The sequence below is a fragment of the Ruditapes philippinarum genome, unplaced genomic scaffold, assembly GCF_026571515.1.
Source record: "Ruditapes philippinarum isolate M1 unplaced genomic scaffold, ASM2657151v2 ctg3190_1_1_1_1, whole genome shotgun sequence".
Classification (NCBI taxonomy): Eukaryota; Metazoa; Mollusca; class Bivalvia; order Venerida; family Veneridae; genus Ruditapes; species Ruditapes philippinarum.
Genome location: NW_026855495.1, coordinates 115,973 through 129,842, shown reverse-complemented (window position 1 = coordinate 129,842; position 13,870 = coordinate 115,973). Strand labels below are relative to the sequence as shown.

Genomic DNA, 13,870 nt, shown 5'->3' with positions numbered 1-13,870 from the left:
TGTAATCTACGTATCAAACTCTATTGAAAACATAAAAGCATGTCTATTTTTGGCCAGATACCTTTAAGTTAGGAAATTAAGGAAATTAATTGTGTTAATACAACAGATAATCAAAAGATTAAATTTTCTCAGGATGAATATATTAATATATATATATATAATGTTTTATCTTTTCTCTTTTTAAGTAAATGTGTTGTAAAGTTTCAAGTTCTGTAAAAGTGATCTCAGAAAACGGTTTTTAGGGACGGACAGACAGACGGGCTGACTTACAGAAGGCAAATTTTTAAAGCATACTTCAATTTGAAATAAATCCACGAAGAAATAAGAAAGTTATGGAAAGATTAAGAAAAAGTCAAAGCTTAATGTGGAGATCATTCTATAAATATCGGTGCTAGATTTATAAACCTTGTCATATCATTATGAAGTATGGGAGATTGAAGTATGAAGTAAGTCTTTTAACAAGTAACAAAGTTTAAGTAAAAAGTAAAGTTTCAAGGGGGCATAATTCTGCTAATTATCAAGCTAGAGTAATGAATTTTCTCACACATGATTTGATTGATAATAAGGAACAAATATTTGAAGTTTTAAGTAGGAAAAATAAGGAAGCTATAGAAACAAACAACATTTTTTGCATGAAAATGCTGTCGCGAATTACGCGTTATCAATTGTATATAATTTTCCTTATTCATTAATATAAGTAAAGTACTTGTTTAAATATGTATTACAATTGATATACGAGTACACCTTGTTATAACTTTTTATGTTCCAATTATTGTATATTTGTACAATTGCTTAAGGCTGACCTAAAGTACATTTAAATCAGCATTAGGCAGACCATGAAACTTAGGAAGACATTTTAGGTTTGCCTATTTTTTGGACTTCAGCCATTCTCTTGATATAACTTATTTACGGAAGTTTTGTCTTTCGGTACATTTGTTTGATAAAAATGTTCCTTGATTTTATATGCTTTATAAAATAATACGCATGATTTGTTGATTTATTCTTATTTTAAATTTAAGCGCAATTTGTCCACGATGTCTCAAATGATATAACATATAGTTAGTGATATGTTAGCTCTGGAATTGAGTGTATCCGTGTTACCTCTCTATATTCTAAACACTTTGAGATATTTCTTCAAGAATTGTTTTAAACGTTAAATAAAGCAATTGGAACATTTTGTCAAGCATTTATACTTTTCAAATGAATTTTCTCAAAACTCATTTTCTTTCAAAAATATAGATATCATGTGTCATTGAGATAAGGTATTTGCAATTCTGTTGGCAGCTGTAGTTTGTATAAAGCACTTTTACATTCAGAGACTTTATACATGGATATAGGGTCATAATCGCCTTCTTGTTTAGTATAGTTGTTTAAATGACTTTTCAGCGTTTAAAATTTTCTAGTTTCTATAGAGGCTAGAAAATTGTTGTAATTAATTGTACCTAAAAGTTTAGGTTCTAAGGTATAATGACCAGTGGCTTCTTTATTTGATACAAAAATCATTTTTGTGTAATCATACTATATATTCAACTACTGCCTTTTAAACGAATACAAGTTATTGATCACTTAAATTGTTCCTTAGTTATTCTGTCTTTTTCTTGTTTATTTTGATGAGGGTTGTTTAAGTGTAAGTTCCAATGCATTAATGTTAATCAGTATTTGATTAAATGCAAAGGTCATCATTTTATCAAAATGCTTTATTTTGATCATTTCAATAACTGTCACTTTTTATGTTTTTAAGTTTTTTAACCTTCTTCAAATAGAATCAAGTACATCTTAGCAAACACTTAAAGCGTAATATGTCTGTAATTTTGGACGTCCCCTTTTTCTCTATACTATTTAAAATTTGTTGATTTAAATAGTAAATATTCTTGTAATTTTTCATTAAGTAAATTAGATAAGTAATTGGTCAGTAAATGTCCTAAGCTAACATATTTCTGCTTCAGAGGATGAGCTTTCAAAATTGTGGTTTGTCTGTCTTCCCTCTGTTGATTTTTGTATACAACTATGAAGTTTGAATAGTGTGCCAGTTTTAGATGCAGAATATCATTTTAAGTATTAGCTGCTTTACAATATAGCTTTTCTTTATTATCATTTTTGTTGTTTTTATATACAGCTATGAAGTTTGAAAAGTGTGCCAGTTTTAGATGCAGAATATTATATCAAGTAATGGCTTCTTTACAATATAGCTTTACTTTTTCTATCATTTACTGTAAAAAAAGATCTTAACCATTTTCAGAGAGCATTACTGTTATAGTCTGAAAATATATATATTGAAAATGATTGTTTTCTTCAGTCCTGCAAATTTAAATAAAATATTTTGTATATCCTGCACAACGACAGAGTATGGGGTGTGTCATGTAAGAATCACTTTGTCCTGTATACCCTCAATATCCTTTGAAACTTGTGCAGATATTGACTTGAAACATAAAATTTATTTTAAGTGTCATAAGAGATTTTGTAAGTTAATTATTACCTTTTTATTGAAATTTATGTTTATTGGACCATGTGGGAAGCCATTTAAGGCTCCAGAGAGTGACCTAAAAGAGTAAAATAAAACTTACTATTCAGGGGCAGATAACCCAGAAACCCTTTTATTTGTTTCAATAATTATACCGTTTGATTACTGTGAAATCATTTTTGTTCACGTAGGATGAATTTTCAAGTATTGCGTGCTAGGACAAATGCGCGAATTTAAAACTACGCTAATATAAAACAAAACAAATTTATTTAATTGTCAAAATATCAAATTTGTCCGAAAGATATGCATTGACCACTACATCTCCCGAATTATGCCGCTTGTCAGTGTACATAACAATTTACCTTCTATTGTATAATCAGTACACTACATGTTAATCATTTAGTAATTTCTGATTAACACATATACACGCGAGATAGAATGCAACGTGCGAGAGAGATATTGTTCACTTTTTTGTTCTCTTTGGCTTATTGATTCAAGATATTACTAGTAGTAACTCTATAAGTTGTACATGATTATATATTAAAGAAGTGACTAATTTACCGTCAATTGTTTTCGTGTATTTGTACATAACAATTTACCTTGTACACTACATGTATATCATTTAGTAAACTATGATTAACACATATACATATAGAATGCATCGTGCGAGAGAGAAATTGTTCACTTTTTTGTTCTCTTTGGTTTCATTAATTTAGAAATCGGAAATGCGTAAAATTAAGACTGTACAAACTTACTTTAAAAAAGATAAAAGTTAAATCTTTAAGACTTGAATATTTGAGGGAAAATATTTATTAGTAAGTTGATATTACTTTTTTAAAATATATTTTACTTGGAAAATATTCTTAATGTTACAAAAAATATTTTGAATTTTTTGAAACTTAGAAATCAATATATTACCGTATTCAAACCTCATTTAACAATTGAAATATCTGGTCTTCAATATGCATAAGAGTAGATTTAATCACAAACGTTGCCACAAGTTGTTTATGGGCATATTTCACTCTTAAAAGAATTACTCGAGCTATCTACAAATAAAAATAGCTCGAGGATATTTTCATCGTTGTGTTTGTTTATATCTATAAACAGTTATAGTGGAGTAAATTTTAATGGTGTAATAAATCTTGTTTTCATAAATCTGTTCATCTCTCATAGTGAATATTTGTCTTGATTGTAAATTCTTTAAGTCATTAAGAGCAGTTTAGTTGCTTTGATATTATAAGAAAATGACATTGACCATTGCTCTGTATTTTGTGTGCCTGTTATATATATTACCTCACCACACTGTATTTACTTCAGTGTACCATTATTGTCAATAAATTGATACTATGTATTTTCGAATGTTTAAACAGTCTAATTTATAATCTATCCTGGGTATGAAGTAACATAAATCACACATTGCAGGCCGACTGATAACAGATAACGCACATAAAATAAATTATATACAAACAAAATCCACTTGTTGAAAATCTTTCAAACATACTCATATATTTAAATTGTCTGATGAAAGATTTTACTGGATACATTATCTATATATTTCTATTTACGAAGTGCGTATATTGTATTAAACTCGTACCTTCAACATTTTGAATTTAACAGGTAAGATCTAATAGCTTAATTTTATTTAAATATATTTCATGTTGTAATACGTGCATTTCCAGTTTGATTATCCTATCAAGAAAATTAAATATATTTTTAGATAATTTTCTGGAGTGTCTCGAAATTGCATTAAAGAAATTCCAGCAGTGTTGATTTCCAGAAAAAAAGAGTTTTATTCAATCTGATATTCCTTGATAAGGTAATACCAGAAATGTTAGAGACATAATGTAATTTTAAACTATTTGAACGTTGGTTGTAAATACTGTAAATATTTTAACTGAATTATGGTTTAGAAAGTCTTTTTGTTTTGACAGATTGCCAAAATAAGAGTCACATAAAAGATGAACTCGGTGTTTGTTTTTGTATTATGTAAGTACAGAGCAATTTGTAACAAACAAAAAATGAATAACTTGCATGTACAAATGATTTTAACAGTTAAGCTCATATAAACTATATTTTGTTTTATACCGAATTCATTTTATCTCGATTGTGTAGTTACTGTTACATTTAAGCTTATAATCCTTAATTATAATAACCCATTTTCAAGATTTATATATGCACAACAGCTGATGTAAAGTGCCATGTGGCAGCTGTAAAACGTTGCCCCTTACTTTACTTTAGTGTTGTAATATTTGTCTGATCCTTCGGGATCATGGAATCCAGTATTTTATTAAGGGTTGGAGATTGAAAACCGCTTAAGCCGGTGCTCGAGTGTGTGTGGGGGACGTTGTTCCTTTCCTTTATCCAACATGAACAGACTAAATCAAACCGAGTGTGCAATTTCCATGAACGTTTTTTGGTTTTAATGCGTCTTAGGGATCACCCTGTCTCCAGATTCTTTCTGACACAATCTCGAATCCACTCCTTGAACAAACCAGTACTAAGCAATTGGTGTAAAGTTTCTTGCTGAATGTGATGGTTAGTAATTTTGATGCATAAACAACTCGGCTTTGCCGCCAAATTTTTGTACGCCCAACGTTTATTTAGGTAGACGTATAACTTTGTCCTTGTTATTACAAGTCTGTAGAAATATCAAACGTACATACAAAAATCTAAAGAAAAACACAGTTAGCTTTATGTTTCCACACTTTGATTTGGTAAATTATAAGATAACATTTGTTCAATGCTGACGTAAGTCATGCAAGTAAAGTGAAATGCAAGTATAACTGATTTTCTACTTTAATTGACAACGCAACAGTTATTAGCATTAAAGTTCCTTAAAACATATATTGAAACACTAGCGCCCTTGCAGTAAAGTTATATTTTAGTTTATGTTACTTTTATAAAGATTTCAAGCTTTTTATTACCTTTTAAGGCAGTCAGATCCCACACATTATATATATTTAAACAACAACAAAAACAACAAAATAATTTAATAAACTTCTTTAGGATCGATGTCTTTATGTCGGCAATTTTTGCCATCTTTCGATTAGAATTGTTTTAAAGAAACGAAACACCGTCCAAACTGAAGCAAAATTTGTTGAGGCGTATTTACTAGTGACTGTGTCTCACATAAAAGTAAACAAAAGTTTGCCCCTCGCCGCGGTTGGCTTAAATCTCGACAGAGACTCTGAATTCTTTAAAGTGAGGAAGCTATTAAACTAGTTTACGGAATGTTGGCGGTTCTACTAAGGTGCCGTTCGTGTCCCTGAAATGATGCATGGGGAAGGGCCCTGAGGTCTTCCTTCACCATTAAAGCTGGAACGTTACCATATGACCTGTACTGTGTCGGTTTGACGTAAAACCCGAATCAACAACCAAATAAACAAACAAACAAACAAAGTTTGGTTTTTGAACGAAATGTGTAAATTTAATATAAAAATGATTTTAAAGATGACAACAACAATGTTACTGAGATTTTCTTTGAAATATCTTCACACTATGTTTTGAAATGGCTATGTAAGCTTTTATTATTAAAAGTAAATTGTATCAGATAAATTTAGATAATTAACAACTACCGAACTATAAATATCATTTTCATGTTTTACAGTATACGTACTTCACTTCCAATATTGTGAAGGTCAGACAACAAAATCAGTATCAGCAATAGAAGGTGTTGATGTTAATTTGTCATGTGATCTAACTGGCGTTTTTACACTTCCAACCTGGAGAGGTCCACCAGGTTTGTTAGTTTACACACTACAAGATGATGTATCTGAGGCTATTAATCCTGTTGCACCCGCTGCCAGTAGATTACAATATGCCAGTAATAAAAAGGATTTGGTTCTATCAAATGCATATACAAATGATTCTGGCATCTACAGATGTTCGTACACAGGAATTGGGGATCATACAATCACTTTATCTGTAACAGCGAAATGTAAGTAAATGAAAGACGCACAATTCTATTATAATTATATAAAGACGTTCACAGAAATATTCACTTTAACAACCTACATGTGTATCTCTACATCTTTTAAAACTTACATTATTTGAACTAACCAAATAAACACTTATTTACTGGCTTTAAAATATAGGCCTTTTATTTACCCTATAATATTATAATTTAAGTTCTCAGAAATATTTTGTTTTCGGTGTCCTTTTATAGTTTTTCAAAATGCTACTTATGTTTTTGTATTGAAACCAAATTACTACTTGTTCACATTTTGCAACGATTATGACATATACTTTCATAGTAAGCGCTACCTTTCCATGTGATAACAGATATTTTTAAAGTTTAATTTAATAAAAGATACACGGCAAAAGTATTTTATATTTTGCAAGACCAACCAATATCCATTTAAGAAAATTTAGGCAAACTTTGAAAACAGCCCCTCATTGTGGAAACTTTTAGGGATATTGTAAATGAGGCTTTTTACATAGGGAAATGGTCAAATAAGTGTTAAAAGTGAGTGGGGCAGTGTTACATTTTTATACATATTAAAACATTTCGTTTAAAAACAATTATTTTGCTTGTTTAATTTGTTACCTTAATGTCATTATTTGTTTCTTAACAATGAGCAATAGGAAAACATTTTTCATAATGATGATAGATTATTTAGAGCTTCCTCATTTCTGAAAAAAGCCCTTCAAATGGCAAAGTTATAGTTCTAAAAAATGTCCATAACTCATAAACCACACGGTAAATTTGGTTTAAATTTTGCATACAGATGACATTTAAGGCATATAACTGTCCTATGTTGTCAAGTTTACAGTTCATTACAGTGCCCATTAGGGATGTTCTACCGTAAAGCCTTTTGTTGGAATGGGTAAAGAAATTAAAATAAATTACACAGAGCACTTATATCGTTCCATACTAGATCAAAGTCAATAAAGTCGTATGAACAGTATAGTTTAAACTTTTTACTACGCAGTTGCTAGGCCGCTCCAGGCCATTATTAGATAACTTTACAAGTTGTATTGATGAAAACATACTTTTGGAACATTCTTTCATAACTTTTCATCGCACAATGTACAGAAAGTTATTTTTATAGAAGTATTATCGTATTTTATCAAACTTGGGCAAAACTACACGTGTTATACAACTGGGAACGTACATTATTAGCGTTAATACTATATACGGTAATAATAGAAAGTTATATTTAGATTATGAGCAGTAAAGTTCTCTGGCTTGTTGTGTAAATGAAAAATAAAACAATTATGACAAAATGCTTCAGATCAACCAATCATTTATCTAACTGAACTTGCTGCAGCTTGCAGATAAAGTTACACGCTTTGTTGTAGAGTTAGCTGGATTATTTAGCTGCAGAGCTGTCCATGTTGTTCCAATATCTATAGCAATAATATAAATAACAATAAATAAACTAAAAAATGAAGATAAAAGTTATTTGAAAATCGTATCATCAAAAGATTAAAGTTTTGATTTAATAAGATATGAAAAGCAAGACCATCAAGGTAGGGTGGTGTTCAATGAGCAAGACAGGAGCCCAGCAGGACATCAAACAGCACAAATAATAATCCTTATCACATTGTCAAAAGTCTGAAAGATATGCAAAAAGAAAAACATTATTTAATTGCATTAGAAATATAAAATATAAATGAATTGGACTTAAATGGATATCAATATTAAAATATATTTTATGAAAAAATATGTAATCATATATTGATTGTAATAATATTGGTAATCAGAAAATATATGATTCTGTTTATCAAGCATCCCAATATCTCTGTATAAATTTTTGGATAATATTAATGTGCTGTCAAGGAAAAAATCGCTTAAAATGTGGAACATCGCAAATAATTTAAACTGAATTCTAATTTAAATTTAAACATGCCTGGTTTCTTTAAATACATGTATAGACATGATCCAAAAACAGTTTTATTAAGAAGAATCTCATAGGGTACTTAATACTTAGCTTTTGATGTGCAAAGAAAGGTATGCAAATAAATATTGTCCAACGGTTAACTTTAATTTGTAAAACTGAACGAAGCAAATGTAGAGTATTAATCAGCTTATTTTCAAGCATTGTAACTAAGAATGAAAAATAAAATATATTAAAACAGTGATGACAATAATAGAATCGGAAATTGAAGTCCAAGTAGGAGTGACTATCGGTTCGTCGGTTGTTATACGCATTATATAACTATATTAAAACTCTCCGTCAGCTGCTTAAAGTAATTTAGAAATACCAAAGAAGTTACAAAACCCATTGGAAGAATTAATCAATAAAAGGAACACTTATTGTGAATATTTTAGGTTGAGCCATTTAGCATACAAATTTCCTGCAACAAAAGAACCTCGAAGAGTTTCAAAATATATTAAACATATAGACACATTTGACTATACTTGAATCAAATTTGGTATCGATGGCTTTCTGTCGTCCATTATATGGTCTTTCGATTAGAATTGAAAAGAAACATACCATACATCCTTGAGCATAATGTGTTGGCACTTACAAGAACTGTGCGTCTAACATAAAAGTGTACACAAGTTGGGTTTATAACGAATAAGTTTCATTTCACATCTCTGTTTTATAAAAAAAAATAATTTTAACGATGACTGGGACAATGTTACTGATGTTGTGTGAAATATTTGCACAATATGTTTTGAAAGGTTAATGTTCGCTTTTAAAGTAAATTGTATATCAAGATAATATCATATTATTACCAATATTCTGAAGGTCAGACAGCAGTATCAGTATCAGCAACAGAAGGTGATGATGTTACTTTACCGTGTACTTTAACTGGAAGTTTTACACTGCCAGTATGGCGAGGTCCACCAGGTTTGTTAGTTTACACACTACAAGATGATGTATCTGAGGCTATTAATCCTGTTGCACCCGCTGCCAGTAGATTACAATATGCCAGTAATGAAAAGGATTTGGTTCTATCCGATGCACAAATAAGTGATTCAGGCGACTACAGATGTTCGTACACAGCACTTGGGAACCATACAATTACTTTAACTGTAACAGCTGAACGTAAGTAAATCTAAGAAGCACACTACTATAATAATTATATAAAGACATTCGCCGAAATATTTACATTTTAAAACTTGATCAATCTGTATGTGTATCGACTCGTATACATCTTTTAAAACTTATATTATTTTAGCTAACTTAATAAACACTTATTTATTGGCTTTAAAATAGAGGCCTATTATTTTTCCTATCGTATTTCATGTTTAAGTTCTCAAAATATTTTTTTTGGTGTCCTTTTATAGTTTTCCAAAACGCTACTTATTTATTTTGATGTTGAGACCAAAACATTTTGCAACGATTATTTCATAGAAAGCACTACCATTTTATGTGATATTCACTTAACATGCTATAAGAACAATTTTTAAGACGATGACCCTTTGACCATTTCTCAAGAAAAAAAAGTTTCGTTTCTGAATAATGTACCATCCAATCCACCGTTTGAAATTAGTAGTATAATGATTAGCAATATAAGCGCCCTGACATCTTGTCCACTGACAACTGGCAAACATACTTTGAATACTTTTAAAACCTGCACAGTATCAAAGACATCTAATAAAGCCTTTTTTTGGAAATATTAATGAAATTAAAAGAAATCACACAGGGCACTTGTATCGTTCCATACTAGATCAAAAGTCACTTTGTTTAAACAGTATAGTTTATTTTTTTACTACGCAGTTTCTATGCTGCTCCGGGCCATTATTAAATAACTTTACATGTATTGATGTAAACATACTTTTGGAACATTCTTTCATAACTTTTCATCGCACAATGTACAGATATTTATTTTTTATAGAAATATCGTATTTTATCAAACTTGGGCAAAACTGCCGTGATATACAACTGGGAACGTATGGCATTATCGTTAATACTACTGTATATACGGTAATATTAGAAAGATATATTTAGATTAGGAACAGTTAAAGTTTTCTGGCTTGTTTTGTAAATGAAAATTAAAATAAGAATGACAAACAGCTTCAGATCAATTAATTATTTATCTAAGTAAACTTGCTGCAGCTTACAGAAAAGAAAATGTTATAAACTTTGTAGTAGAGTAAATACTGGATTACAAATAACTGTGTGTTTTGTGGATTCCTCAGCTGCAGAGCTGTCCATGTTGTCTAATATCTATAGCAATAATATAAATAACAATAAATAAACTAAAAGAATGAAGATAAGAGAATTATTTGAAATAATATTATCAAAAAATGAAAGTTTTGATTAAATAAGATATCAAAAACAAGACCTTCAGAGTAGGGTGGCGTTCAATAAACGCAACCCCGTGCGACTCAGCAAGATGAATGAATAATGATAATTCTTATCACAAAGTGACCATTGTTAAACGTCTGAATGATATGCAAGAAGAAAAGCATTATTTAATTGCATTAGAAATGCATATAAAGGCATTGGACTTAAATGTTTATCAAAATAAGAATGTTTTATGAAAAATATGTAATCCTATATTAATTGTAATAATCTTTGTGATAAGAATCGCTCAACATGTAGAACATCACAAATAATGGGAACAGAATTCTAATTTAAATATAAACATGCTTGATTTGTTTTATAATTGAAATTAAATACAGGTATATACATGATAAAAAACAGATTTATTTAGAAGAATCACATAGAGTACTTAAAACTTAGCTTCCGATATGAAATGAAAGGTATACAAATAAATATTGTCCAACAGTTAACTTTTATAAAAATGTACCAAGCAGATGTAGAATATGAATCAGCTTGTTTTTGTCATTATAACTAAGAATGAAAAATAAAATGTATTAAAACAGTGATGACAATAATAGAATCGGACATTGGAGTCCAAGTAGGAGTGGCTGTCGGTTCGTCGGTTGTTATACGCATTATATAAATATATTAAAACTCTCCGTCAGCTGCTTCAAGTAATTTAGAAATACCAAAGAAGTTACAAAACCCCATGGAAGAATTGATCAATATAAGGAACACTGATTATGAATATTTTAGGTTGAGCCATTTAGCATACAAATTTCCTGCAACAAAAGAACATCGAAGAGTTTCAAAATATATTACACATATAGACACATTTGACTATACTTGAATCAAATTTGGTATCGATGGCTTTCTGTCGTCCATTATATGGTCTTTCGATTAGAATTCTTTAAAAGAAACATGCCATACATCCTTGAGCATAATGTGTTGGCACTTACAAGAACTGTGCGCCTAACATAAAAGTGTACACAAGTTAGGTTTGTTACGAATAAGTTTCATTTCACATCTCTGTTATATAAAAAAAAATTGTAACGATGACTGGGACAATGTTACTGATATTGTGTGTGAAATATTTGCACAATATGTTTTGAAAGGTTAATGTTCGCTTTTAAAGTAAATTGTATATCAAGATAATATCATATTATTACCAATATTCTGAAGGTCAGACAGCAGTATCAGTATCAGCAACAGAAGGTGATGATGTTACTTTACCATGTACTTTAACTGGAAGTTTTACACTGCCAGCATGGACCGGTCCACCAAATGCTTTAATTTACACAAATCAAGATGATCCATCTGAGGCAATTAATCCTGCTGCACCGGCTGCCAGTAGATTGCAATATGCCAGTAATAAAAAGGATTTGGTTCTATCAAATGCATATACAAATGATTCTGGCAGCTACAGATGTTCGTACACAGCACTTGGGAACCATACAATTACTTTAACTGTAACAGCTGAACGTAAGTAAATCTAAGAAGCACACTACTATAATAATTATATAAAGACATTCACAGAAATATTCACATTTTTAAACATTACTCACGTACACGTGTATCGTAAAACTAAAAGCCTATTATTCCCCTCTTAATATTTTGATTTAAGTTCTCAAAATATTTCGTTCTCGGCGTCCTGTTATAGTTTTCCAAAAGATACTTATATTTTTTTGTATTTAGGTCAAAATATTACTTTGTGCACATTTTGCAACGATTATAACATACACTTTCATATTTTATGTCAGAAGTACCTAACACGATGTTAGAACAATTTTATTTAACGTTGTATAAGTCATGTTGACCCTTTCTCAAGAATAAAGAAAATTCGTTTCTGAAGAATGAGCAATCCAATTCACCAGATCATGAAATAGAGAAAAACAGAATCCCTAAAGAACGACAAAAATGAAAATGTTGCAGGCTTGGTTTGATTGAGCCTGTTCATGAACTTGTGAACATTGATACTTAAAATATTTAGATACTTTTTAACTGTGAAAATGCGCGAATAGCTTTAGATAATTTGCTTTTAGACTACTACTCCCTTATTGTTATACTTTTATTGTTTCATGTTTGATGAATAAGATATCTATTGTATATTTTCATTTCAGAAACTGAGATTGTAGGATAGAATCATCAGTATGTTGCTTCTTCAAAATGAAGAAAAAGAATATTTTATTATTATACACAAATCGGCACTGGAAAATGTTTGTGAATACTTTCAAAAGCATAATCATTTCTATAACAGAAAACATACAAGACTAGATATATAGAATTAAGTTATTGGGATTTCGCCCTCGTTTTCAAGTTATCGGCTTATATTTGTTTATATTCTAGGTCATTTCATGGGGAGATAATGATGTTTCTGTTATATTCTAAGATCATGAAGGTTTTCATTCTGTAGTTTTTATTCTGTAAACCCAGCATACGCTTTTCAGCAAATGATGTTTTGTATTTTCTTTTTGTTCTTATCAATGCATTTGCAACTGCATGATAGAAATACATTTTATCTGTTAATTTCACCATTAATAGGTGTGAGGGGTCGGGGTTATCCTTTTTCATACTTTTTTTACTATGATAAATAAACATGAGCAACATATTAATGAAAATAAAATCATTTCTTCATTTATGCAATAAAAGAACGCATATCATTCTACTTATAAATGTAAAAGTGATGTATTTGTTAAACAGACGCAGTTACTTTTGTCATTCGAATAAATGCCACACATTTCGCATTCATGAGTTTCATCGTGATTATTTTTTTCATAGCTATTGCATGCTAACCTAAGACTATTTTAAAAACCTTTTCACGTTTTTTTTACTTGCATAAATATATAACAACTTTCATTCAAAAACAATTTGTCATATACAAAATTCTTATATTGACATGATTTATAAGAAAATAAGTCATCACAATTATGTTAGCTTTCTTTTAGACACTGAAATAAGATAAAAATGTTAAAATTGTTTTTTCAAGGACACATTTAATTGTTCACGATTTTCATCTTTAAGAAAAGAAGGATAGCAAATTTGTCGCTTTTGTTGTATGAATAATTCGTATCTGTAATGAAGTCACTGATAATATACGGATCTTTGACACAGTTATGCATCTAAATTAAATGCCAATTTATGCTATTATTCTCCAAACATATGAGCCGCGTCACGACAAAGCCAACAT

At 29.8% G+C, this 13,870-nt stretch overlaps 1 protein-coding gene across 1 annotated transcript; it reads left to right on the top strand.

Annotated features, from left to right (window-relative positions):
- The first annotated feature begins 3,927 nt into the window (after nucleotides 1–3,927).
- LOC132743542 (uncharacterized) lies at nucleotides 3,928–13,870 on the top strand. Its single transcript, XM_060732072.1, has 6 exons — nucleotides 3,928–4,078; nucleotides 4,393–4,447; nucleotides 6,069–6,398; nucleotides 9,160–9,459; nucleotides 11,866–12,165; nucleotides 12,804–13,870. The coding sequence occupies exons 2-6, from the start codon at nucleotides 4,420–4,422 to the stop codon at nucleotides 12,821–12,823; spliced, it is 978 nt and encodes a 325-aa protein (XP_060588055.1). The 5' UTR covers nucleotides 3,928–4,078; nucleotides 4,393–4,419; the 3' UTR covers nucleotides 12,824–13,870.

Coding starts and splice junctions, on each gene's coding strand:
- LOC132743542 (XM_060732072.1), top strand. CDS start 4,420: ATGAACTCGGTGTTTGTTTTTGTATTAT. Junction 6,399..9,159: donor TTTATCTGTAACAGCGAAAT/GTAAGTAAATGA, acceptor AATATTCTGAAG/GTCAGACAGCAGTATCAGTA. Junction 9,460..11,865: donor TTTAACTGTAACAGCTGAAC/GTAAGTAAATCT, acceptor AATATTCTGAAG/GTCAGACAGCAGTATCAGTA.